Genomic DNA, 27,795 nt, shown 5'->3' with positions numbered 1-27,795 from the left:
CGTTAACTTGGCACCAAGGTGCTCTCATCTACAAACAAAAATCCAGCTACGTCTTTAAATGTAGATTAAAGTTTACTATCACAGCAACAGGATCATAGTATTTTTCAAGCCCAACAACAGTTCGTTTAGGATCTGGTATATATTCTGTAACTGTAGCTGACTCCTAATTATGCTCATAGTTGCGCGGTTCCAACTTCTTGTTTATTTATTGAATTTTGAGAATTCGCCTTGCTTCCCTGGCCGCCTGCCTGCTATATTTATATTGATCGGGCCTCTTCTCGTGTCTCTCAAAGGGCAGCAAGTTATCAAGCTCCTCGGGGCAGCATTAGGGTTTGTGCGAACATGTGCTGTGAGATACACATGTTGGTTTGAAATAGCTCACAGTCCTCATGTTTGTTTTCTTATTTGGAAATAGAATTTTTACTTACTTGTATGATTTCCCCTGCAATATAATAAGGATTAACTGCTATATTTTGTCTAACTATGGATTCCACTTTACATGGCTTTCATATAGAATAGTAGATTTTTGTTTCACTTTGTTTTCTTTGGCTTGTCAAGTGAGCATCAGGTTTACTTTTGACATTAGCTTATTCATTATAGTTTAGTATTTTATTTAGAGCTGCTAATTGTTTGTTGAAAACAGCAAATTTGCTGTACTATATTATTGCTGTCATACTCAGCCAGTCACAACAGATGGCTGCCCCTACCTGAGCCTTGTTCTGCTGGAGGTTTCTTCCTGTTAAAAGGGAGTTTTTCTCTCTTCCTTGCTCAAAGGGAGTCATTTGATTGTTGGGGTATCCTCTGTATCATTGTAGGGTTTTTACCTTCAAGGCAAATGCTGTTATACTTTAAATTTTGTTGCTAATCATACACTTCTTTATACCTCTACCAGAGCTTTGCATTAAACAGTAATATCCAATATCATGTTGTAATGTGACTCACTTTTTAAGCTGTGATCAAGAAATGAAAATAATCTTCAACTTTCTGGCATTTGTGTTTCAGCTTCCAGCCTCCTACTTTGTTATCCACCGGGATGTCATTTGACATGCAGGCTATTTTCCAGCCAATGGTTTGTAGCATCACCACTGCCTATAAACATCTATACTTATTTTTTTCTTTAATCTTTATTTTCATCAAAAACTATTTCAGTGGTTATCACCTGTTGTTTGTTTTTAACTTTTGAAATCATACTTACTGTACAAATACTCAATAATAGGGATGAAATTAAGTATTTCTCTGAAGATTAATTGTGTGGTATCTTCCCTGTTTTATCACATGGAATAACTTAAACACAACATGCTAAATAATGAGTCTTTTACAGCAGGTGGATATTTTTTGCTGGCCAAAGTAGCTTCTTCCCGATTTGCCATACACGTAATGGCGTGAGGTTGTTAATTATCCTATCATCTTTCCTGCAAAAGTGTTCTCTGTAAGTGTCTTTCTTAAAATGTTGTGTTCTTCCTTCAAGATGAGTCATCTTATTTAAGATTTGGTTCCACATCCTTTGCAGCAAACAACTCACACAACTCCTCCACTGCCCCACTCTTTGTTTTAGCATCAAATTTTCTGCCGCTTGATCAAACATGAAGCCTTTGTTTTTGCTTACCACAAAATCATTATCTAATCTCTGCAGATCAACGAGGACTTGGAAGGAGAGCTCCAGTTTGCATCAGCTCTGGGTCCCTTCTTTGTGCCCATCAGATGCACTGTAAAGAAATGTATTGTGAGTAGTGAGCTATAGCCAAAGTTTTTGGTAATTACAGATAACTGCTAATTCTGATTTCATAAGCTTGCGTCTTGTGTGTATTTTGTGATGTGAATTTCTTGTCCAGTCTTGCTGTAGCTTTTTACCCTTATAAATTTAGCTCTAATAATTATTTAGGGAAATGAATTTGTGGCTAAACCAATCACACTGCATGGTCACACCACAGAAAAAAACACTGACTGCCTTTTTATTTTTGCTCACTGTCTTATTTAATCAGCTTTCTGTGAATTAATGTATGTAAAACTATGTACTTTGCCTGGCAGCTGTTCACTGACATTGCTAATTACAGGATGTGACTATACTCTTTCTCTAGCTGAAGGTTGACAGCCAGTTTATTGACTTTGGTTCGCACGTTGTGGGCCAGACTATTTCACGGACCATCACACTGACCAACAAGGGTGCACTGGCCACGCATTTCAGCCTGGACAGCTCCACATGTCTCAGTCCAGAAACGAGCTACGTCCAGATGCCACCACAGGTCTCTACCAACACATATGAGGTCAGCTGTTTATGTGGACTGTAAGAGCTAATGTTTCTTGGATACATTAAAGGAGAAACTCCAATATAGCTAATAAAAAAGTCAATTGTTCCTGCTTTTTTTCCATATACATTATACTGCTATTTTGTCTGTAGATTGAACAAGCAAAAGATTTTGAAACCACTGAAAAAAATTGGCATTCATTATTTTCACATGAGAGAATTCCAAAGCTTCTGTCTCAGGATGCCCATACCAGATATTATGGGTAAAAATAAATGAATATATTTGCCTGTTTGTTTATCTGAATAAGGCATCCAGTCAAAACACAGCAACTAACAACCAGAACAGCCCTGAATCCATTGATGCTGAAGATGTCCAATCAAAGCTACAGAGTCGGGAGCTCTCTGCAGGAGAACAGCAAGAACAATCAGGTAAAATATGGACACACACATGACATGATTATCCATCACAGTTTGTGTCCTGAACTAGAAAAACTGAAATCTAAACTACAATACATAATAGCATGAATTCAAAACTGGGCACTCTGTCTTTCTTTTCCCAAATGATTGTCAGTGTGTTTTACTCATGATAAGCACAGGACATGCTAAAATACCAGAATAGCAGTTTTTGATTCTTTGAGTAAAAAGTGCCCCAATGTTGACTGGAGAGACTGTAATGATTTTAGTTAATTTGGTTAATTTGTGCTCTAGTCCTGCTTTTTGGTGATAAAACTTCCCCTAGTGTTATAATCAGCTCATTTTTTTTGTCTAATGCATTTGTTTATGATCTTATTATTATTATTATGTCCTTACATGCAAAGTATTCTGACTCTGATTATTAGCCACAGAGTTAGGCTAATTTGTATTTAGTACTGTTTTCGCCAGGTATTAGCATGCTAACGCGCTAAACTAAGATGGTGAACAAGGTTAAATCAGTATATTGTATTCTGTCATTAGCATGCTGTGCAAACACAGCACCACCTTGGTGAGTGATTATAATATGTGGGAGACAGAGAGACAGTGTTACCCTGAAACAGTCTCTGGAAGGAAAATGAGGACTGACAACATCTCCTCGTGGTAGATGATTTCTTTTTTCCTCTGTCTCTCTATTCCTGTTAGGACATTGAGTCCTTGTAAGAACGAAAATAAAAGAACACACACACACAAAGCGGAGGGTTCACCTTGCTCTTACAGCTGGTGGCAACAAGGCATCTTCTCTTTCGTGTTCTCGCGGATCTGAAGTCTACATCACTGCACTCAGCACTTCCTGCTGCTGATGCTTTGATAAGCTGCTCAGTCTTTTGCCTCTGCTCTGCTGGCTTTGGAAATTCTGTGTTGAAGTGGCTCCGACTCTGTTTCTTTATTTTATCTCTATTGTCGAGAAAGGCTCTTGGATGTTGGACCAATTTTGAGGCTGTTGATGTTCCTTTCTGAAGCTGACTGTAGTACATTTTGTCCAATATGTTTTCTGTGTCACAGATTAGTAAATAAAGGTCAGATTGCAGATTGGCATAAAAATGTTCCACACGTGTCCAAGAGGAAAAACAGTGTTATTTGTCAGAGGGCCTATTTGTCTGGATTTAAATGATATTTCTAATTTTCCTCCAGCGTACACTAAAAATACTGCTACAATGAGGCCAAGTATTACTTCTTCTTACTTATCACTTATTACTCTGCTCTTCCATCAACCAATTACAGGTTCACCATTATTGTTTTAGTGTTAGTCCGTACAAGGTGCCCACTTAGAGTAACTGCTCAACAATAAAACTTTGAGATGACTTGCATTTGTGACTTTTATCTGTGTGTATGGCAGTGTCAGAGGGTGTGAAAACTGTTCCTGGAGCTTGTCTTTCATCTGATTTGGACACTCAGACAGACCAGACCCCCTCAGACTCCAGTGACATAAAACTAAGAGATGTAAGTTTTCAGTCCTACTTCAAAAAGGACACCGGCCCTCATGGACTGGGATTGGGGACCGCTGTTCTAAAGTATTCTTTTATCTATTAAATATCCAGAAATAGCATAGACTGGAAAATGCATAGACTTCTGTTAAGTAAGGTAACTATACAGAGTTTTGCAAAGTCATACCCCAAAAGCTCATTACGAGGTCGCAAGAAGCCCGGTCTTTTGTGCTGAAACACATTTTGCCTGGGCTAGTTACAGCTATACATTAATATTTATAGTCTGGTATACAATTGTTGCTAGTAGTAGTACTGTTATGTAATCTAGCTTTGGTGTTTCTGTGGTTTCATAGAAAAAACCCTCATGACTATGATATACTGGTAGTTTTTCAATATGTTGTTTTTTGAGATTCAGTAAACAACATATTGTATATTTGACTGCTCTTAGGAAGATAGAACAAGACTTGAGGATAGTCTTGTAGGAAGAAAGTCAGCATGTCTGTTCTAATAGCGACAGGCTGAATTAAATTAAAGTATTGAGTCAAGGGTGAGGGCTGTGAGTCAGTCAAAAATGGTCCATCTTCTTTGGAGCATGAATCTTCTTCTTGTCAAATCATAAAGGGACTGCATTTTTATAACTGAGGTGCCAGAAATCTGCCCAGATTCTGAAAAATTTTGAGTGGAAAGTCGACATTTTGTCACTATTGTGTGTCGTTGAAAGACTCTGCTTCTCTGTTTTGTTTTTAGCAATGATGCTGTGTGTGCCTTGTGGCCCATGTGAAATTCTAGACTTTTCAGGGTTCATTACGTCTCTCTGGTGGGGGGCTAATGGTGCATCACCTCTCCCTCTGCTATTATTGCGACTGTGTGTGTTGCGTGCGCCTGCATGCCCTCGGCTCGATCGTTGTCATTTTGACTGATATTTCCACATTGTGTGGTTGAAGGCTGGTGTCTTAAATGGCAGATTATCCATCAAACTATCATGATGCCACAGTACTGAGGCACTTGCTGCATCATTGGTTTATTACTCATTTTCGTTTATTACGCTCTCACCACCTTGACAGTTTGCCTTCACTGTATGTACACGAGTGTATGCCTGCATACCTTTTAATGTTACATAACTGCACCACAGCTTTCACTTTCTCCTTCATGTATAGGAATACCTTTGTGTCATCAGGTAAAACTAAACTTTTGTCAGTATAAAGATGTGTAACTACACATTTAATGTAAGAGAAGTGCAGTATCAACAGTATGTCTGTCCATGTTCAGGTACGCGGGGGAGAGATCGGGTCATTTGAAAGTGTCAAACTGGAAATTATTTTCACTCCAACCATTCCAGGAGAGACCAGACTGGACTTCTCCTTTAAATTCTCTGATAAAACCAGCAAACCAGTAAGAAACAGCTTGTTTTTTAGTCTTGTGAATTACTTAGGAAGCAGACACATTTATAGTTTACAAAGCCATAGAGTAAATGAATCAAATGATATGTTTAGTGCATGTGACTGAGGACTCATTCAAACAGATACCCATCCATGTGAGAGGTGTGGCAGTCAGCATGCCTGTATGGGTACTTCAGCCCAACATTGACCTAAAGATCTGCATGTTTGACCGCCTTTATCAAGACACCATCATTGTCCAAAGCAGGTAAGTCCCAGAGCCTGAGATGGTTGTAAACCTTCTCATCTGGTCAAGCTGATGTCCAGCTGTTTCACATTTAGAAGGAGCTCATTACTTTGATTCAGAAGGTCTACACATCAACCTCTTATGCACAAGTGACAGTTTATTACAATTTGTTGAATGCTTACACAATGTAGTGGTCTTTAATGCTAAGTATTGGAACAAAATGTATAAAACCATTCGTTATCACTAGTTTCCAAGGTGATTTGCATCTGAAGTTAAAACAGTGACCAATTCAGAATTCATTAGATTTACATTATATCTTAGTTCTACGTGTATTTTAAAAAAAAGCACAAAAAAAACAACACATTTTTTGTTTTTTGTTTGCAAAAAAAATAACTTAGCTACAACTTTCCCCACTCTCTTTAGAGTTTGTAAGAATTAACAAGGAAATGTTATAGAGTAGTTTCATAACTGAATACATTTTTTTAAAGGATAATAATGTTCAGTTAAGTACAGGACATCTCAAATAGTTTTGTATCTGAGACATTTAATGTTTATAGAAAACTAAAGCACCCTTGTATCTAGAGCTGGGCGATATAAGATTTTTTCATATCACGATATGTTTTTTTCATTTCAGGCAATAACGATATCTATCACGATATAAGCCAAATAACTATATTTGTAAGATTTAAATGTGCCGTTGCTCACAAGTAAAATGTGAAATAATCAGCAGCTTGTTTTTATTTAAATATTTATTTCCCATAATAAGTTCAACAGGGTAGATGTACTTAAGGAACATGAGACTTTTTCAGATAAATAAAGGCAAATATTGCAAACTACACAAAAGGCAGCCGCTAAAGCGTTTAAGTTTCAAAATAGAACAAACGAAACAGACTACTAAATTGTCAATTCCACTTAGAAACAAAATATTAATTCTAAAAATAAATCTTAGTTTGTTTTACAGAAGAACAGACAAAATTGACTAACTTTTGTCAATATCAAATAAACTGAGAACTAAAAGGAAATTCTCAATCTCTCCTTGTTGTATAGCTGAGCTTTTCAAACAGTTTTAACAGTTATTTTAGTCTGACAAAAGCCGAATGACGAATTAGCGCTTCCAGTCAGAGACTGAGGCTACGTCCACACGTACACGGGTATTTTTGAAAACGGAGATTTTCCGTTTTCGTTTTAAAAAATAATCCCGTCCACACATAAAGGCAGAAATGAAGGAAAACGCTGCTATGAACATGCCAAAGCAGCAGGTGGCGCTAGATTCCTAACCGTGCAGAAATGTTGGCCAATCAGAAGTCTAGAAGCCTCGGTGGGAAAAAGTAAACAAAGCTGGGGCATAGAAGCAGAACTGAGTCGTATGTGTGGAGGGACAGTAACTGTGTGTATATGTAAGCATTTAAACACTGCAGAGAGTAGAATTAACAGTAACAGTATTGTAGAAATTCATTTCACCGAAACAATAACGTGGCGCACAGTGTGACGTCAAAAAATGCGCACACCTTTGACGCTGCGTTTTCTCCGTTTTTCTAGTCCACACGTAAATGCAAAAACTGAGTTTTCAAAAATCTTCGTTTTCAGTGACCAAAAACGCCGTTTACGTGTGGACGAAAGGTGCAAACGCATAGAAAAATCTGCGTTTTCAAAAATACCCGGGTACGTGTGGACGTAGCGCAAGCACCAGTTTATTGTATTTCCAGACTTGCTTTCGGCACAATTTACAGTGCACGCTACTCTGTTTTTTGTCAGACTTGAAATAGCCGAAATACCTTCACACTACGGAACTTCTATGGCTCTTCCGTTCGACAATCTCTCCGGCATTGGAACCATCATCTGTTTTCTCTTCGGTAACCTTCGGTCACGCTCGGTTGATTTTTCTAGTCGGCACACTCATTTCCTCCATTACCCGGGCGGTATGGTGGCTGGCTGCTTCCCAAACAAATACACATGTGCAGCTTGGCACTTGTGCTGTACGTAACAAGTCACGTGACGTGACGCTGCGGCTGTGATTGGTTCGGCTCTGCGGTACGTAATTTGGATTGGCTGCTCTTTTGTTTTTAAGAGGACAAGAGCGGCGATGTCTATCGCGATAGTTTAATTTTTCTATCGAGAAAAAGTTATATCGCGATACATATCGTTATCGTTCTATCGCCCAGCTCTACTTGTATCCATATCTTTGTAATAATCATCAGCGTTATGTGTTGTATTGCTAACAAGGCATGCTATTCTGCATGACCAATGACAACTAGAGTCTCAAGAAAAGTTAAGTGTAAGAGTTGTGAAGCTGACCTCAGCGTGGGATAAACAATGGCTTTTACCCTTCAGTCATAAAAGGCTGGTGTGTGTGTGTGTGTGTGTGTGTGTGTGTAATACTAGTTTAAGTCATTTTAATTACATGAGACTAAAGCCTAAACACTGTGTGAACAGTGTATAACAATAATATGACAGATTTAGACATACAATAGTAATATGACAATATAAGGTACCTGTCTCTGGGTAAAGTGCAATATGAAACAATTTAGTACCATGTTTATATGCATGTCAGTTAAGAGTGTTATTATAATAGCCACTTTTGTAGACATTTAACCAACGCAACATTATGCAACAGGTGGCCTGTTAAAGCGTCTTCATCACAATAAAATGTCTAATTTGGTAGAAAGACTATATAGATAGCCATGACAGCATATGGCAGAGAAACAGATTATGCTCTGTTCCAGTATGTGATGCAAGAATACTGCTTAAGGCTTGTTTAACATTATGGTGGCATTTAATACATAGAGGGAAAGATCTGTGTTTCTTTCTTTAGACGTTTTTCAAATATATGCCCAGACTGATAAAAAAAAAAGCACGTGGAATTTATCTTTTTGTAAGTCAGTGGATGCACTAAAAGCATATGAGAACATATAAGCACATAGCTGTCTTTGTAAGAGCTGTGCAAAGTCAGTGTGATGTGAACCAATGCTTTTCTCTGTACTGCAGCGTATTACTGTGAAAATTGCCTAATGCACAGCCAGTAGACATGTGTTTCTAGGAAACAAGTCATGCAAAAAGAAGTACACTGCCCGGGTTTACAAAAACAACATAACTTCAGTAAATTCATGAACACCAAATCCTAAAAAGTGGTTGTCCCCTCAGTGTTTTACAAAATACATACAAGAGTGAGGCCAGCAGGGTAATGATTTTTACTAAATAGCCCTTTCATCCACCCAGCCCATATAAGTCTCTTAACTGTTGCCTATATTGTTAGAATATTATTTTAACTGAAGGAATGAAATGCATCTTAAAGTTTATATTTTTAACAAGATATACGAAACCCTCAACCTAGAAATGAGTGGTGCATGTCATATTCCCATTTTATTTGTTGCTATGCTCAGAAACATCCTTGAAATAGAGTTTGGAAAGTGGCGTGGACTGCTGATGTAGCATGCTGGCTTATCTGCTGAATGCACTACTAAAACTCCCTCATATACTCAGTCTCTGCCAAAACAGACATTTTCACAGCAAAACGGCTCAAGGAAATCCCTTAAAATTGACAGGGCCCGCTTACTTTTCAGTCCAACATCAAACTCTCCGCCTAACTACGCTTACAGCCAAGTAGCGCTTTGAGACATTTAACAATTCAACGCGTGGATGAAATATAATAGAGATGAATTAACGGATAAATGTTCCTAAACAAAGCATGGCATCGCCACAGTCCTCTTTGACCGATACTGTAGCACAGAACAGAAGTAAATCCTCTTTGATTATGGATGTGATGCATTATGATGAGCACATGAGGTTAGGAATACACCAGGGGCAGTAGCATTTGCAGCAGTGAGGTCCATCACCTAGCCAGTCATTGTGTCACATCATGTGGGGGAGGTAGTGCATGTGTGGGGGTAGGGGATTTGTGACAACTGCCATCTGGTCCGCTGGCACACCAGCACGTGTGACAACATGACGATGACAGTGTCAGTGTGAAGTGCAGCTTTTAAAGTTAAAAAAAAAATGCTAATGCTTGCACCAGCAAACCGTGCAATATGTCACTCTGCCTCCAAGACAATAATTTGAACACAAAATAGCTTGGCAGGCTTTTGGGGGGAAAACAATAGGAGAGCTGCTGCTTTCATCATGGAATTTGTCACTTTTTTTTTCTTTAAGTAGTTAGTAGATATCCCACAAGTCCTCCCAAGTTTGTGACAGATTTTTTAAGAGAAAAGCACAAAGCATAATTGAATATGTCCATCTTGTCTGTGAGCCAGTGATTGGAATATCACTCCTACTAATTGAAAGTATTTTTTTAGGAAGCTTTAAAATGTGCAGTGTTTGACTTTGGCTTGTGAGCCGGTGATTGGAATACTCTGAACACAGTTGGCAGGGTGTTTTCTTTTTTAATATTTCAAACACTCAGCCCCGACTTTCAAATACTCCTTTGCTGGCACCAGATGGGGAGTTGAGCGTTCCTGCCCAAACCCAGCCACAAAAACACAACCACCCTGCTTCTTTATTTCACAAAGCCTTCTGTCCTTGATTTTTCTCCCTTTTCTATATTTCTAATGCGCCAACTGTACCTTATCTTAGTCTCAGTCTGAGACCTGTTTAGTTTGGCCTGAGGAATGAGATCAAGTTAACCTTTTTTCTTTACTTTTTATGTGAAAATAGCAACATACAGTAAATACTTATAAAGAAAACAGTTCTTCTGGCAGGTTAGTTTTATTTATATATAATATGTGGGATAAAAGGAGACAGTGCTGCATTATGGGGACAGTTGCCTAGAGCGCTTGCCATGAAGGCTTGGTCTCCCATGGGGCTTTGGAGTACATGTGGAGTATGCAAGCACAGCCACCTGTCTCTTTTAAGAAAAGGCAGAGCCACTGCTGCAGCCGTGGGCACTCGGAGTCCAGGCACTTGGTTATTCAGCACTCTATGTAGACTCAGCATGAGTAACCTCTCTGCAACATGACCTGATATCATTCCCACTAAACCTTGATGATTGTAATGAGTAGCATTATTATGTGGCTCTAATAAAAGAAAGTTTAACTTTTTAGGACTATTTTTACGGAGCCCCCAAAGGGTCACAGTGGGAGTTTTTTACAGACGTTTCATAGCCTGCTGGAGCTTCTGTGAATCACTAAGGCAGTAAAAGGTTGTGTTTTTATGTTGCCTCTCTTTGCTGCATTATTCTTGATAAGAGACATGAGCTCTTTTGTCCATTCGCCTAACCTAGCATTTGCTTAAAGTTTTTGGCACTGAAGAGTAGAAACTGATGTTAAATATAGTGAAAGAACGTGAAAAAAGTTACTAGCTAGATTAATTTATATAGTAACTGCCTAAAACTAGCCCAGGCAGGCATCCAACTGCAAGTAGTTCCAGTGATTTTTATTTAACTTGTTATAAAGAATGCATTATTGTTAAACCCACAGCACATGCATGAGACCACCTGCATAAACTAAACCAAACCCAGAGGAAATATCATATCTATAGTCATATATTCAACACTATTTTCACTTTGTCTTCACTCTGTTGTTTGATGTTGTTTGATAGTGTGGAGGTTAGGTCTGTGCGTCAAGTTCTTTCACGCAAAATGGGAATGCCGTTTTGTTATGGACCTTCCTTCACTTCTTCAAACTGTTGTACATATTTAAAATTGATCATGTGCATCTTAAAGTTGCTGTTATGCAATAACATGCAAACCTTTACTTCTTTTTTGCCTAAAATATCACTGCATTACACAGTATTAATACTTCTGTGGATTTCCACTAAGCATTGCTTCAAAAATAAACTGGTCACTGCCTGCCAGTAAAATCAAGACAGGTTGAGTTAAATGCCCATGTTAATTAAAATCCCTAATTACCCTAAATTGTTATGTAGCCATGATTATGCCTCTGCCAGCAATTTGAAGGCTGTCATTTAGCTGGCATAAAGATAGCAACTTAATATCCCCCAAGTGTCCCTGTGAGTCCTTGCCTCGGGGAAACAACCATCTGGCTGACCTCCCTGTTCAAAGTGGGCCAGTTCTTTTGAGAGGAGAATCAAATAATGACGGGTCCCTCAGTCTATTTGGCCACAGCTCGCTAAAGGCTCACCTTTGTGTCTTTTGAAGATGAAAGCAAGCACAACAAAATATTATGTATACACGTGTCACCTCCAGCAAACTGTGTTTTCAGCTTGTCTGTACTGTCATTGTTTTTTGAAGGTGTGGGCTGTATTGGATGTGTTGGAGAAATTCCCAAGGTGACGAGCCATTTATATCACAAGCCTCAGCTATAACTGAGGCTTGCAGCCACGGGCACAACCATCTGTTGAAGCTTGTGGAAATTAGGTCACTTAAATTATACTGATTTGGGGTAGATTTCTCCATAAAAGACATTTTCTGTGGGTGTCACTGAGACCAAATTCTTTCAGTACCTGCTGAGTCCTCGAAGGATAGCAGGTTTAAACAGGGTTTCATCATACTTTTGGTTATTATACTTGAAAGAGCAAAAAAAAGGGACTCATTTGGAGGCATGTTTGTCTGAGGAATCCAAAAACTAGAAGTTATAACAAACTGACAAACTTTACATTAACAGACGATACAATACAATCTGGATTCCTTATTATGATCAGCCCAGCCTAGTCTTTAACTTCAGTTTTAATTCATCTGACACCAAATCATACAGGATATCTCAGTGCAATTCACTCCATTTTTTAGAGAGAAACCCAACAATTCCCCTTTGAGCAACCACTTGGTGACAGTGTGAAAACAAAAAGAATCTAGCTTTTAACTAAAAAATGAATTAACCTCAAACAGAAGAAGTTTTAGGGCGAAATGTAAAATATATGTACATTGGGGAGGACTGAACCAATAAGCTCAACTCACTTTTGCTCATTATTAATTTTACCTCATTATAAGCTTTTTAATGTGGTCCTCCACAACAGCCCCTGCTTCTTATGTGGATGCTCAAACAGTTAATTGTCCATTCTGAGTATTTAACATCTGAGATCCGCTTCAGATAATGTGGAACTGCCATCTTTACCTTTATGTCAGTAAAATAAAGTATTCTTGTATATTGTTGCCTGTGTTTTATATATCATGGATTATGTATTTATATGTATATTTTTTGCATGGCAGAGCCAGCACAGCTTTGAAACTGACCTTTGAGGTATGTCAGGACATGAGGAAGCACATGGAGATCCTACCAAAGACCGGCTTCATCCAGGCTCAATCAAGCTTTAGTGCCCAACTGAAGTTCATCCCGAGGTAAGGAAGGACACAAAGAGGATGCAATGATAATGGAACCACTGGAGCAGTGATAATCTTATTTTAGAATAACCTTGTTAAGATTCTCTCAGCCTTCTATGAAAGTGCAAACTGTTTCACCCCAAAGAGAAGTTGCAATATATTTTGATCCTGGCTTACAGTTTTGTGTAATCTGCTTCTTAAAAAGGGTAAACAGTTTTTCTGTGGAAAAGCTGCTGTAGATTATGTACGCTGCACACTTAATGTTTTAAAAAAGCAGGTGATTATAGTAAAGAAGAAATCGATACACTGTTATGACAGGACAGTTCATGTTCATTTTAAAAGCTTCTAAGAACAAAAACTACAACTGTTAACTTAGCTAACTTATCATATTAGCCTACTGTTGGTGTTAGCTATTTTGCACATACGAAAACAGTTCAACAAAAGTCAACATGCATATCAATTTCTGTGAACCAGATAAATCTTATTACTTAATACTGCTTTACCTGTTTAGCTGATATCCTTCCACTTATGCCCACTGACTAGGGATTATAGAAAGCTAGATCACAGGTTGTTGAAGTGAACAATGTTAACAGTGCTCTCTTGCTCTCCAGGCTGCAAAGTGGGAAATAAACTACCGGTTTTCTCTCACTCTGTTTTATCAACTACTATCCATGTACCCTGGGCAACTTAGCTTCCATCTGTGCCTCACAGTCAGTGCTATAGTGGATTAATGTGCACTACAATTATTAAGTATAACAGCCCACCATCTCAACCCTCATTTGCCAGTTTAAGCCGCCTGGTTTAATAGCTTTTGTGGCGGAAAACAATGAGCAAAATAGTTAAAGAAGCTGTGATGAGCACTCACTGCGTCGATTTTACACAACAATTTATGCTAGCTTACTTTTTGTCTATAAATCGTGTTTCCCTGTGTTGTGGCTGGCTACAGAAATCTGTTGTGATATTGTTACTAGTTTACTACAACGCTTTTTTGACACAATTCCCTTTTCCAAAGCAAGTAAACGGAGGAGTCTTACAGAGTTACAAAAGGCAACAATCTGAAGCCTGTCAGCAGCCAGCAGGTATAAAAGAGTTTGTACAACACACCTGCCCTCTAATCGCAGGGGCATGAAGGCTTGTGATAATGGTTTCTAATGACTTTGAAGGATGTGGTAATTCTTTCAAGAACAATACAGGCTCTAAATTTAGATGGAGAGCCAGGAGCTGAACTGTGGTTTGAATGCCAGGAGAGCGGACAAGGGGACCCCCAGGGCAAATATGAGAGGCGTGCGGTAAAAACTCTGTGTGGGTGTCAGTATTCTTCTGCCCACACTCCTTTTTTTTCTCGTTTCACAGTTCAACAGCCTTGCGTATTGATAACTGAAAAGACATTTGTGTATGCATAAATAAATAAATAAATAACAGGAGGTCATTTTCGTTGCAAATGACAAAAGTTAAGGGCATGCAGTGGTCATCATACAGTAGGGTGGCAGTAGAGGAAAGTGGGAAAATGTCAGTAATCTGGCTTAGCGAATCAGCAGAGGTTTTTAATGCGAGGATTAGAGTCCAGCTTTACTTGTGCTGCTGCTGAGATGGTGCATCCTTCATGAGCACTAACACAACTACAGCTTCACCCCCTCCCTACTCGCTCTGTATCACACTTCATCACTCCATCTCTCTCTCTGTCTCTCTCTCCTGCTTCTGTGGCGTCTTCTCCCACTCGCTCACACATACTTCTCTTTTTCCTGGCCTATCACCTCTGTGCTTAATTATACTTCTTTCTCTTTGGGTTTTTCTCTCTCTCTGCAGTCCTCTGTGTTTCTGTGCTCTTTCACTTCTCCAGCTCTAACTCTGCATTTATTCTGCCTCTTTTTGTTAGTATCAAGCTCCTCTCATCCCTCAATGCATTCACGATTCACCACTGCTTATATGATGGTCCTGAATCTGCTTATATAACCTAAGACACCAGACATAGATCCGTGTGCTCTGAGTGGCCCACACTGTTTTCACTGTTCTCATAGTGGTAAATCTTGTTTATTTGTAGATTGTAGATCCATTATTAGAACATTAAGCTCAGCACGGTAAATTCTGAGAACAGAATATCACTAAGTGTAAGTCTGGCATTAAATTGTTTTGCTGTGTTGCTTCATTTTTCAGTCTAACATCCTGTGTTTATTATCCTTATTTTCTCTCAGGTAATTATGTCACAGTCTGATACACAGACTGTATATTAACAAGGTAATATCCTGTTTAGAATCAGTTCTAAATGTGTTTATTTATTATTTTTGTCAAGGAAAAAGGTATATGATCACAGATCAAGACAAAATGAATACACCTTTTACTGAATGTACACTTGTATTATGTCATTGATAGGTAGCAGATGGTATGTGCATTTTTTAAGATTTTGCTGCATAGCCAAAACCTGACTGCCAGCTGTATACAAGGCATGTTGTATTGTTTTTTGTAGCAAGAGTGTGGTGCAATTGGAAGCGGCAGTTTCAACCAAGTGGCCTCAATTAGTTGTTTTTTTTTACAGATCTAACAAGGACATGTTTGGTATAATGTGCAAGTAGATTGCAAGTTGAGTGAAGTACAAAAACAATTTGTGGCTCTAACCCTAAGTGTCACGGTCTGGCTGGCAGACCGTGGGGATGTGGGGAAAGAGGACCCAGGCGCAGAGCTCTGTGTGCAAACAGTGTGTTTATTTACATTGAGAGCTGTAAACACAATAAATCCCAGTTGCTCCCTTGACTCCCGTCTGTGCTCGTGCTCCCTGCTGTTGTGTTCTCGCACACCCCGTGCGTGCCGCCGTTCTGATCCACTCTTCCACCTGCGGAAAAACCACAGAAACAGCCGTTAATACCAACCCTGGCAGGCATACACGAACTGCACCGTCATACGCTGACACACACACACACTAACTTGAGAAGACAACCCCACACCAGTGGGAGCTCCAACACTCTCCTAAGTAGCTCCCCCCTGACGAGCCTTGATCAACAACAGGTGTGTGGCAGGAACTTCAGGTGTGGCCAGTCCTCCTGCAGGGCCACACCCATCAGGCCTGCATGTGGCCACACCCCCAGTAATACATGTATACACCCACACCCTGCCTATACATATAATGAGTGGAACACAGCATAACACAGCATAGTGCAGAAAAACACACATCCCCTAATAATAATAATAATAATAATAACAACAAACTGCTCACGGACCCCCGAGTCCTCCAGAGCCGGGTCCGTGACACTAAGTTTCATTCGAAGTGGCAAAAAAAGTGCCTTAAAAAGTCTTAAATCTAATATGTAGGAACCCTACTTATGATCAGACCAATCAAAAAACTTAATGAGGTGTTGTGAGACATATTTGGACACATCTCTTTTTGTAGTGTGAACTGTACTGTGCTATGATGTGTTGCCAACAAGGACATATCAGGAAAATATCTTGTTTTTTTGTTTTGGTATGTGTCACAAAAAGTCCTGACAATCTCAGCAGTTGGAATATATGTCTATTAGTGCTTAGCCCTTACTAAACAAATCTGGAGCTTGACCAGTGACAGATGGACAAAGGGCTGTGCGTGGAGGCCCTTTCACTGGAAGTGACGTAGACAGACTGAACACGAGTAGTCAGTTGGACACCTTGGACACACGTGATAGACACAGGTGGAAACAGAGATATGTCTCACTTCCACTTGTGAGCTAAATGCATGAAATACAATTTTAAACTGAGTGTTTAAGGGTTTTGTATGTATCTTCAAAACACCAGTGAGTTTTATTAAACGATGATCTGGGTTTTTAAAAGATTATCAGGGGTTTATGTCTCTCAAAGACATAAACCCGTTCTGTAGGTAAGTATGGTCTCAAAAGGTGGCTAAAGCTTTACAAAATAAGATTTTAATTCTCCTTTAAGATACCCCAAGGACCCAAACAGTGTCCTTCATCCACAGCAGAAACTCACATGATTCTCACTGGGATTGGAAAACAAGTATGTTTCCAGCATGTCATCAAGCTGTGTCCCTGTATGTGTCATCTCTGTCATGGTTGGATCTCGCCTCCCAATCTGTTGATTTTTGGTAGGTTTGCTTTTGTGTTATGCAGTGGCGGTGTGTCATTTAAGATGGCATTGCCAATTCCTTCAGCCAGGGATTATCATTGGATTTCCAAATCCTCATTAGAAGCACTGCTTTCACTCACTGTCTAATCCGCGCACACACTCACACACTGTTAAATCTGGATTCACAAATGACTCATAGCTTTCATTCTTTATACAGGTGTTTCCTTCTTGCCTCCCCTCCTCAGGCTTTTGGGAGAGGGTGAGCACATTCTTGCTTCCTGCTCCGAGGGATTGTGCTTAGCCTGCCCACATCATTCAGCATCTCTTCTTGCTTCAGCCCTCGCTGCCTGTCTTCCTCCACCTTTATTTGTCACATCTAGCCCACTCACTCTTTTGCCTCACATTCTTCCATGTGCAGCATAATCCCCTCTGTACTGTACTAAATCTAATGGTTCACATGTTTGTGATCCCGCTCGATGAAGAGGAATGCTGCTCGTTTGAATTCAGATGGACGCTGACGGAATCAGAGTGATTGCCATTTTGTTTCGTGACATTTGTGCCGCCCGATATTCGGTTCGTGTTAGCTCATTTCTGTTCGGCGGAGGGTTGTTTAGTCTTTTTACTTTGTCATTTACTGCCAGCACAAAAGCTACAATCAAAATTGCTTTGAATTTGAGAGTTTCCCTTTCTTTTACATATTGTACTTTATTGTAACATACTAAATATGTCTTGAAACGTTACACGCCGCACCGTTATAGATGCATTACCATGCCATGGGAGCTGGCTCTTTTGGTCCTAAATTTTGGCTTCTTCTAAAATCTGTCCCACAGAAAAGGAAAGCACATTCTTAGGTTGTGCCTGTGGAGAATTTCAATCTAACTCATGGAAATTTGTTTCCCTGTTTTTGCTGATGACAGGATCATTTGAACAGGACTACTCGAATTAGTGGTTTTAGGTGTAATCTCTGAAGAGCAGGCAATGTCTCCAACCCTGGCAGTTCCAGCTGATAAAAGGGAGATTACAAGGATAGATTACTGCAGATTAGACTGAATGGTTCTGCCAGCACTTTAACTGCTAACGCACGACTCTCATCAGAAACGTTCACACTGCAGTGGGTTTCAAGATAACAAGCAAACATAATAACTTCCGTAACTTATTTCTTTCCCATCATTATGTTTTTTTACTTAATGGTCATTTACTGTAATTCTCGTCCGCCCGTTTTTGCACAGTGAAAAATCCTTAAGCCTCTTAATCTGTAATCCCTTTCATAATCACTTTTTTTAATGGTGAAGAGAAGTCTAAATACGAGTGCAGACTGAAGAGGAATGTATATATTTTCTATCTTACTCAAGCGAAAGGAAGCGCTGCGTTGTAAGCTCATAAAGTCCCCTGAAAAACAGGCTTCCTTCTGGTTTTTTCCTCCTCACTGTTATAGATTAAAGCTGGTCATTAGAAAAACCACCTGCTGGATTGAACAGGTTATATCAGTAGTTTCACTTGAAATACTCTGGTTATTTGCATTGCGGCTCGGAAGTTAGAACAACCATTTGAGTTTTACTGCATCTACTAATCTCTGAAGTACCATAAAGGCTATAGAGGAGAATTGCTTTTGGACTGTGGATAATCTGGCTGCAGAGAGGAAGAGCACACAAGCAAATCTGTTTAGGACACTGACAAATCTGAAAGCCTATCCATCGACAAAATTCTCCCGAGCATATGGGCCTGGCGACGCCCCACCAGGCTTTTCCACTCTGCCCTGCCAAGCTAATTCAAGAGTGACTCTCCAGCAGCGATTCTATTAGCAGGCAGAACAAGAGTGCTTCCTTAAATACTCCCTCTGCACTCATTGGTCAACCTATACAGGGGGAAAAAAAGGACTTTGTAATTGCAGAGATTTAATTTTGATGGGTGAGGAGGTGACCTTTGTGGGTTTTGAGTCATGAATGGGGTTGTCGTAGAGCAGTTTCTGGGACGTACGAAATACAAACCTTTCCTCGAACTTGAAGCTGACAGATTTGCTGAAGGCGAGGGTGGTTGTAGCGCTTTGAAAAGACACACTAGCATCTGGGGAGCCTTAAAACCAATGACATTTACAGCATTAGCTCTCAAGCCTTCAACCGGCATTAAGAGTGTAAAGAGGAAAAGACAGAGGGAGGCAGTTGAAAGGAGAGAAAGGGAGGGAAAGCGAGGAATAGCAGAGAAGAAAATTGAAGGATGTTAGGAGAAGGAGAGAGGAGGTGGTGGGTGGATCTAAGACACAAACAGCATTTGACATTTGACCACTTTTCTTTTTTTTACATGCTAATGAATTCTGCATACGTGCATATATGCAGTTTTTTACTGGTGCTAGCACGAGAGCAGCTCTTGACACTGAGGGATATTGAGGGACTGGAGTTTTACATAAGCCTGTGCATGACTACTGGTCCTCTTTGAATCATACTTACGTCTCCCATCACCATGGCTACAACCTACAGTAGTGTGGAGGCGCGCTCTGCATCTCTCTCCTGCTTTCCCCGGCGTGCCGATCCTACAGTCGTGGGTTAAAGTAAAGTAATGGGTCTTCAGGGTCTGAATCTTTCTCTTTCTTTCTTCACTGGCTTGTGGCTTTTGACAGATGGCATTTTTTGTATTTTAACAAAACAAATAAAAACGCATCAAAATCACTGTTGCGATTACGTGTTTGTTTTCAGCCTCTACTTGATGTCTTTGCTCTTTTCTGCTTGTGAACATGAAGATAAAGCTGTTTTTATGACAAATGGCGACTTCCTCACGCCTTCCTTTTTGCTTTCTCACAGACGCTCCCTGTCCAAAGATGCAAAGTTTTTTGACAGTGACACAGGAGTCCTGGAGGTTCCAATGACAGTGCAAGTAGCAGGCCAGGTTTGTGTCATGTTACGTACTATACACGTATACTGCAGATAAGAGCAATGTGATCCTGAAAGCAGTGGGCTTGAACGTGTAGTGCAGTGCTAGTGTCCTACTTTGTCCTAAACAGAAGCGCAGCTAGCGAAGGTTGTAACCTATTTTGCTTGTAACAAGCTAAAATTATCTCCCACCCCCAAGGCCCAGTTATTCCATGGACACTAATAAGCCAAGCATAAAGGTTATCCCATATAGTTTTGCTGAAACTGTCTGCAGTAGCACAAAAATGGTAAAGTAGGTTTCAGATGTATTTGTTATCCCCTTCTTTTATTATGGAGTACCTGTTGTGCGCAAAATTTGACTACCTTAAAACCTCTTGCCCAGCAGCCAAGGCAGTTGTCATCTTTCTTGATTTCATCACATACATATAGAGCAGTACACATGTTGATGTAGTACTCTGATGCTTTAGGTCAGGGGTGTCAAACATAAGGCCCGGCAGCTAGAACTGGCCCAGCAAAGAATCCAATCCAGCCCATTGCAGTGCTTTGGGAAATGTGAAGGAGGGGAGACCTCCCATATGGTAATTGATACAAAAACATTGTAATTAAGTAAAAGCAAATAAGCAAATGACAGAAAACTTTTTCATTATCTAAAAGAGAAATTTCTGTATATATTTACAGTGATTTCAGAGTAAATTAAAAAGAAAGCTTTTTGTTAATTAACTTAGGCAAAAACATGCCAGTGCTTTTTCTGTCATTTTAAACATTTATTTCTTGCAGTTTAAGTCATGCTGACAGATTTCTTTTACTGACTACATCATCTACAAAAACTAAGACATACCATTGAAATTACACTTCTTTTTCTTATATTAAATATCTCACCGATTAAACACGTAGTTAAACATCTTTCAACTTACAGAAAAAAAGTTGGTCCAACCCACTTAAGACCAAAGCAAGCTGTATGTGGCCCTCAGTGTAAAATGAGTTTAACATTTCTGCTTCAGGTTCTGCTCTGGCAGCGTGTTTGAATAAATGAATGTTGTTTGCTGGGAAATATAGTTGGTTTAGTACATGATTCTACATACTAAGACGGGGATCTCAAACTTAAATGAGCTGTGGGCCACTGCTGGCCCTGTCATCTCACTGAAGGGCCACTTTAGTGTCCAAGTAGTACAAAACAAACAAGAAAATACCCACAAATATTTCCGAACATATAGTGTTTTGTTTGTTTTTTCATTTCAAATATTGTATAATAAGACAAAACTGCAAATGTGAACAAATTTTTTTTCTCACTCTTAATCAACTGAAGCCTTTCATTGAACTACCAAATAAACACATTGGTACTCTCTTTCTGGCCAGACACGTGGCAGCACTTCTGCTATAACTTTGTTCGTATTTAACAAAATAAAAACGCTAACACAGCCAATCCCTCAACATGTTTGTACTCTCTGCTCATATTTCCTTCATGTTAAATAAGTTTTTGCTTTTTAAAGAACTTATTTGTAAGAACTTCAACAACAAACAAATCCACCCTAAAAAAAAAAAGTAACTTCATGGGCCAAATTGAATTCGATTTTTTTACATCAATATATGGGCCGCAAGTAGGGGTGACGTACTAAGATATTCATGAGCCTCAGTGATGGTCGCTACAGACAAGATGCCAGCATCTTATCTATTGCTTGTTTTTTGTAACTTAGTGTGATGCATAAATGAGACTCAGGTGTCTGTGATTTTGATTTTAAAATCACTTATCTGGCAGTATTTGACTGGATCTCTTGGCCTGTTTTGTCACTCTTTTGGGGGATTGTACTAAGACATTAGTTCATAAATGTATCATTATATATTCACATTAATGCAGCTACTGTTTACAAGGATATAAGTGGAAATTCTGGACCATTCCTCTCAAGAGGAAATGAAACTGCAGCTGAATTCCTTCATATCATCAGACAGTGTTTATTAAAAACACAGAGCAGCTGCTTAGACATTCGTGCTGTGCTTTTGCCAGCTTTTTTTCAGTAAATCTAAATCTGGACAGTCTACTTGCCAAATTGTCACCTTCCTCTACCTCCCCAGCCAGCGACTATTCACTGACTTTACTGGGACGTGGAGAGGAGAGGGCTGGGGCATGGAAGGGGTGTAGCTCTGACGAGAAGCCAAAGAGCGGGCCAGGATGTTCCTGTGATGCACCAAAGCTGTTGCCCCCAGCCCCTAGTCATGAGCTCCTGGCATTACACCATGAAAACACACACACATTCATACATACACCAACTGGTCACCAGACATCACAGCAGCCTGGAAATCAATGGTGCAGTAAACAAGCTCATCTGCTTTATACTGCTGGGGGGAAAAATTCACAAAACCTGACAAAATTTAACAAAATTGCCTCTTGTCTAGTACAATTCACATGAATTAAATGCTGTCAGAGAATAAGGCTAACGAGGCTAATGAGCTCCAAAACTTAGTTTTCTGCATCGAGGAGCTCCAAATTCATACACATTGATTTGTTCACAAAAACGTGACACCAAATTTTATTTTGAGTGGATCTCAAACACATCACCCTGCCTCCATGAATACTCATTGGAGCATGAAATGTGTATTAATCCACTGCTTAAAATAGTCTCGAACAAATGTTCTGTTTTACTCCTGCCTGAGAAACATTTCCTGTAAAAGCTAGAGAGCTCAGCTGTTCATGAAAGAGAAATAAAGACATGACCAGACCTCAAAAATTATAGACTAGGACTAACTAATTGTAAAAAATGTACTTAGGTCGGTGCTTTGTAAAGCCGACTCTGAGCCACAGCCCTGTTTTGGCTTGCACACACACACACGCGCGCACACACACAAACATAGACGCATTTCTATCAGTGCAGGGTAATGAAAAATGACCGAATGCACAAAAATTGCTCGATTTTAGCCATGACTGATGTTAAACATCAATTTGATTCTTTCGATAATTCAACTGCATCTGTCTGTTAATTCACAGACTTGAGAAGTCTTTGTAAATTAAAGCAACATCAGTCTGTAATATGCCCATGTTTTTGACTCAGAATATGATAATGTATAATTAAGATTTAAAAAGTGATACCAGAACAGTTTTCAGGACAGCCCGTGGAGTTGTATTATATAAGCCAAACTTTTTCTGGGGCAGGTTAGCAATATTATGATAAAGTGAAATTAAAAGAAATTCCATGTTGTACTTAAAAAAGAAAGACAGATTTACCTTCACTGATATAAAGATGTTTGTCTGGAGAACAAAGATGTAAAGATGCTTCATGTTTGTGCAGGTGCAGCCTGCCCATTTCACCGTCCACGCCATTGTGACCTCCTCAGACCTGCAGTTTGACCACAGCGAGGTGGACTTTGGCTACTGTTCCATTTACCAGTCAGTCAAGAGCAGCATTCGCCTCACCAATCTGTCCCTCCTACCCCAAGACTTTGGCTTCTTGGGTGTGCCTGAGGTACTGCATGAATGATGTGAAAACCTTTTCTTCTATTAAGTGTTAATGTGTTAGTGAGGTAGAGTTGCGTGGATCCAGATACAAGCATTGCTATCTTTGCAGATAATGTTATGTTTATGGAAGAATCATATTTAGTCCACATCCCACTTTCACTGTTTGTTCCATTCCACAGGGTTCCTCCTATTATTAAAATTTGTTAGGTTTGCATAAACAGTAACTTTATATAGCTCTTATAGTGTAAAGAGAGTGAACAGTAAACAGAGAGGCTGTTATCCTACATTGTTTCCTCGTAATCCCCCGTGCTTAAGAAGACAATGTGCATCCTGTGTTTGGATTGGCAGATTCTGCTGCCACCAATAAAAGCAACAACAGACGGAGGGATAATTACTTAATGTAAATGCTTTAAATGGCTACAGCAACCAGCATCAGAGTCTAAGTTAGATTTCATGAAAACATCCTGAGTTATAACTTTAAAGCTTTTGTTTTTTCTCTAAATCAAGTTTATTGAGGTTCAGCCCAATGATGGATTTGGTACTCTGCTCCCACAAGAAACCCTGGAGGTTGATCTGATTTTTAGTGCCCAAACTGCCAAAGAGTACGTCTTTCAGCTCAGCTGCAAGTCTGGAATTAACAGGTTAGTTTTAAATCCTACACTGTGTGTAAATGAAGGACATTTACTCTTTATGGCATCATTGTGTCTGCTTAAACATTCAGTCTTTTGTACTTATCTGTTGATAGGACAATCACTGCCTTTACTGAATGTTGTGATCCCGTTTATTCAATTAAATCCAATACCTACTGATCCATAGCAAAAACATTCATTTTGTCATCAGAGATTTTCTGCTGTCTTGCCGAGCAGTGGGTGTCCACCCACCACTGGAGCTCTCCCATTTTCTGGTTCAGTTTGGAGCCACAGCAGTAGGTGACCAGTCCACTGCCATGCTGTTCCTGAGCAACCGTCAAACGGGCCGTGACCAAAATAGACAACCAGTCTCTCCAGGGGTCAAGGCGCCTGTAATGCCCCGTTTGTTCTCCTTCGCCCTGCCAGAGGACTCAGACATCGACATCAGTCCGTCTGCAGGACGCCTTCTTCCTGGAGAGGTGCGGTATAACACGTCTTATTAAGCTTACACTTATGTTAAAGGAACACACCACCGGTTTTATACATAGAAGGTTGCTAGTGTGAAGAAGACTTCAGATTTATAACAGTTAGACAGTCTATTTAAATCTACTTAGTAGCTTATTCTAGAGTTAGCTGAAAGTAATTATTAACTGAATAATTTCATGTTATAATATCTGTAAAATAATACAATGTGGGCCATCTGTTTTTTTTGTCCTTACCACTTAAGAGTACACATCATCCAGCTCCATCCATCCAAAATCTCACATCAGCCCCAAAAACAGATTAATCTCCTTCTAATGCATTTATAAACCTGAATGGACAAGATAGTGTGACCTTTTGTTTCTATAAAGAAATTAAACATTAGAGAAAGCGGTTAGTTTTTATTTACTACATCTTGGTTAAAAATGATCTTAATAAGCACAGAGCTAAGGAACCAAACCATCTGTGCTCAGAGGGAATTATAAGTGTAATGATGCTCTCTGCTGGACACCTGATGGAAGTGAACAAGCACTATTTATAGATATAAATGGGGGAAAAAAGCTCAATGAAAATCACTTCTATTGGTTCTGACAGTCTAATTTTAAGTCTTATTTTCCAGATGACCACTTACCTCCAGACTCCAGTATTTTTTTTATTTAAACTTTATTTTCCAAGCAAGATATTAAGAATAATATATTTACAGTGACAACTTCACAAGTGCTAGAAGGCACAGAGATCCAGGGTAATATATCAGTCCGCTTGAATTGTTACAAACCAGTAACCCCAAAACAGGACACTGCTGAAAGCTAATTTCAACCTTAATATGAAGCAGAGGTTTGAAGTTAAAAAGTGATATGGTGTAGGAACACTGTAGCGTGAAAGAAACACACAGAAATATCCCGTGTTATCCTCTAAATCTGAGCAATTTCAGACATATTACCGTCTCTCCTCTACCCCAGAGATGTCTTGTCCAGATAACGTTCAAACCCAGACTGTTGGACCAGGAGATCAAAGAAGAGGCGCTCCGTCGTCTTCATCGAGCCAAGTTGCTCTATGAGAGTGAGCTCGAGGGAAACAGACTCGCTGAACAGGAGGTACAGCTTCACACCCACCTTCCCACTCCAGCCACTGTCCGCTTGTGCCAGGGTTTTTAAATGTGAACACATCTTAAGTGACTAAATGGGGGTTTTTTTACTTTCATAATCACACAGAACATTTTTTTTGCAAGATGTAGTCCCTTCAGTCATCTACCTTAGTATGAACCCATCACTCATGTTCATGTGCATTGTAAGGCAAAACTGGAGATCCCACTGGAACCTAGTAAGGGGAAAAAGGCGTCAGTGAATCCAAAAAACAGCAAGGTGTCCAATGAAGCAGAGAAAGGAAAGCAAAGTGAATCACCAGATCCTGGCAACATAGTACCAGGGTAGGTTTCTACAGATTATTTACTCAATCTAATCAAACAGATCCAGTTTGCTGGACTGCAAATAAAAAATGTTTCTCTAATTGCACTTCCTTTCAAAAGGCTAAATCTAATTAATACCTTCTGAGATCCAACAACACTAGAATATCAACTACTAACAAAGCTTTTCTTTTTCTTTTTGTTGTTGTTGGTTTTTTCTTCTTATTCCAGTGACTAATTGATTTCAGCAGCATTCCCATTTCTTTTCATTCACGGTGATCACAAAATATATTCATTTACAAAATTCATGAACCACCCATCATTTCCTTACAAGGAGTCAGAATTTCTTGTAATTTTTTAAAGTGGACTTGAGCAGTAGTTCTCCAGGCTTTATGAAGGTCTTTCAAAGGTTGTCTACAGACTTTGGTTGGTTATTCACTCATTTTCTGTCCAGTCCAAAGGAATGCACTTGTGTTTGTTAAGCCACTTAACACTGACTTATGAATCATTCAAGGATAAAAAAGCCACTGAACCATTGTTGTGTCTACACAAAGGACTAGTTTTAAATTCTATCTTTAGGCACTTTGAGAGATGCATCTGGCCGTTCAGCTGATTCGTCTATTGTTCACCCAAACCTCATCAAAAATGGTCTCAGTGGAAGGTCCGCTGTCAAGATGTCATTCTTAAGGGAGGGAAACAGGGGGAATAGGTTGCACAAGAACTGCACTGAGAATCAGGGGCAACAGATCATATGGAGTGATAAATCCAAATTTTAAATTTTTAGTCCAAATATTCATCAGTATATATGAAGGACAACAGGAGAGCAGTACAACAGTAAGTGTCTACAGCCATCTGTAAAACATGGTGGAGGCTCCGTCATGGTTTGGGGCTGCATTTTAGTCTGTGATGTTTGAGCTCTTGTCAAAAACACGCTGCCAATGGAGTAAAAGGATACACAGATAGAAAAACACACAATATAACATTATCAGTCATGGATTGGTCTCCCCAGAGCCCAGACCTCAAGCAGTGTGAAATGATCTTGACAGAGAACAGAACAAAAAGCAGCCAACATCCAAAGAAGAGCTTTGAATAATAATAATAATAATAATAATAATAATAATAATAATAATAATAATAATGCATTTTATTTGAGGGCACCTTTCAGAGGGGTTGAGGAGCTGTGGATAGATGGAAGGTGGTCATGGACGGCAGATGAAAAAACAGCTGGGTTGATATTACTAATTTTCCTAAAAGTGATATTACGAGAGATACAGGTTTTGGAAGCGGTTATGTTTGCATCAAAAGAAATAAACATATGATCAGACTGGGGAAACAATGTGGCTTTACAATGGGTGGGGGTAATGCCAGAACAACAGACCAAATCCAGGATATGACCTTTAGAATGGGTAGGAAATTCTATGTACTGTAGAAGCCCAAAACTTTCCAGGCAGGAGGTAAAATCTCTGAAAAGAGGGATTTTATCATTGTCCACATGAATATTGAAGTCACCAGCAATGATCAGATTTGGAGAAAGTACAGAGAAATGAGTGAGAAGAGCAGAAAATTCATTTAAAAACTCCTTATTTGGCTTAGGTGGCCGATAAACAGTACATATGATGGTGGGGGTAGATCCAGGGAGCTGTAGTGCAATGTATTCAAATGAATGGGAGGGAGGGGCAGAGACAGGGAGTAATTCCCAGTGCTTCCGGTGAATTATCGCGAGACCTCCGCCCCTCCCCGAGATGCGAGGTTGACAGGTGTAAACAAACTCAGACGGAGTGGAGTCATTGAGAGAAACAAAGTCATTGGGCTGTTGCCATGTTTCAGTCAAGCAAAGAAAGTCCAACTTACGATCACAGAGGAGATCATGGACCAGATGTCCCTTACCAGGGAGAGAGCGGATGTTTAATAGACCAAACTTGATGCTGGAGTTACCATGCCTGACAGTAGGC

At 39.6% G+C, this 27,795-nt stretch overlaps 1 protein-coding gene across 5 annotated transcripts in view; it reads left to right on the top strand.

Moving 5' to 3' along the window:
* Positions 1–27,795, top strand: part of cfap74 (cilia and flagella associated protein 74) — a 52,318-nt gene that overhangs the window by 16,866 nt on the left and 7,657 nt on the right. For 4 of the 5 annotated variants that reach the window (XM_026154616.1, XM_026154614.1, XM_026154615.1 and 1 more), the window contains 14 exons: positions 1,003–1,069; positions 1,634–1,723; positions 2,079–2,264; positions 2,554–2,674; positions 4,056–4,159; positions 5,413–5,535; positions 5,666–5,787; positions 12,863–12,991; positions 19,816–19,900; positions 23,166–23,339; positions 23,840–23,973; positions 24,173–24,440; positions 25,401–25,535; positions 25,734–25,867. In XM_026154616.1, the coding sequence (XP_026010401.1) occupies positions 1,003–1,069; positions 1,634–1,723; positions 2,079–2,264; positions 2,554–2,674; positions 4,056–4,159; positions 5,413–5,535; positions 5,666–5,787; positions 12,863–12,991; positions 19,816–19,900; positions 23,166–23,339; positions 23,840–23,973; positions 24,173–24,440; positions 25,401–25,535; positions 25,734–25,867 (1,872 nt within the window). The remainder of the gene's footprint in view (positions 1–1,002; positions 1,070–1,633; positions 1,724–2,078; positions 2,265–2,553; positions 2,675–4,055; positions 4,160–5,412; positions 5,536–5,665; positions 5,788–12,862; positions 12,992–19,815; positions 19,901–23,165; positions 23,340–23,839; positions 23,974–24,172; positions 24,441–25,400; positions 25,536–25,733; positions 25,868–27,795) is intronic. The other variant, XM_026154617.1, reaches the window with a different exon arrangement.

The sequence above is a fragment of the Astatotilapia calliptera genome, chromosome 20 (genome assembly GCF_900246225.1).
Source record: "Astatotilapia calliptera chromosome 20, fAstCal1.2, whole genome shotgun sequence".
In the NCBI taxonomy this organism is placed as follows: domain Eukaryota; kingdom Metazoa; phylum Chordata; class Actinopteri; order Cichliformes; family Cichlidae; genus Astatotilapia; species Astatotilapia calliptera.
Note: the sequence above shows the minus strand (reverse complement) of the source record. Positions and strands in the feature narration are given on the sequence as shown.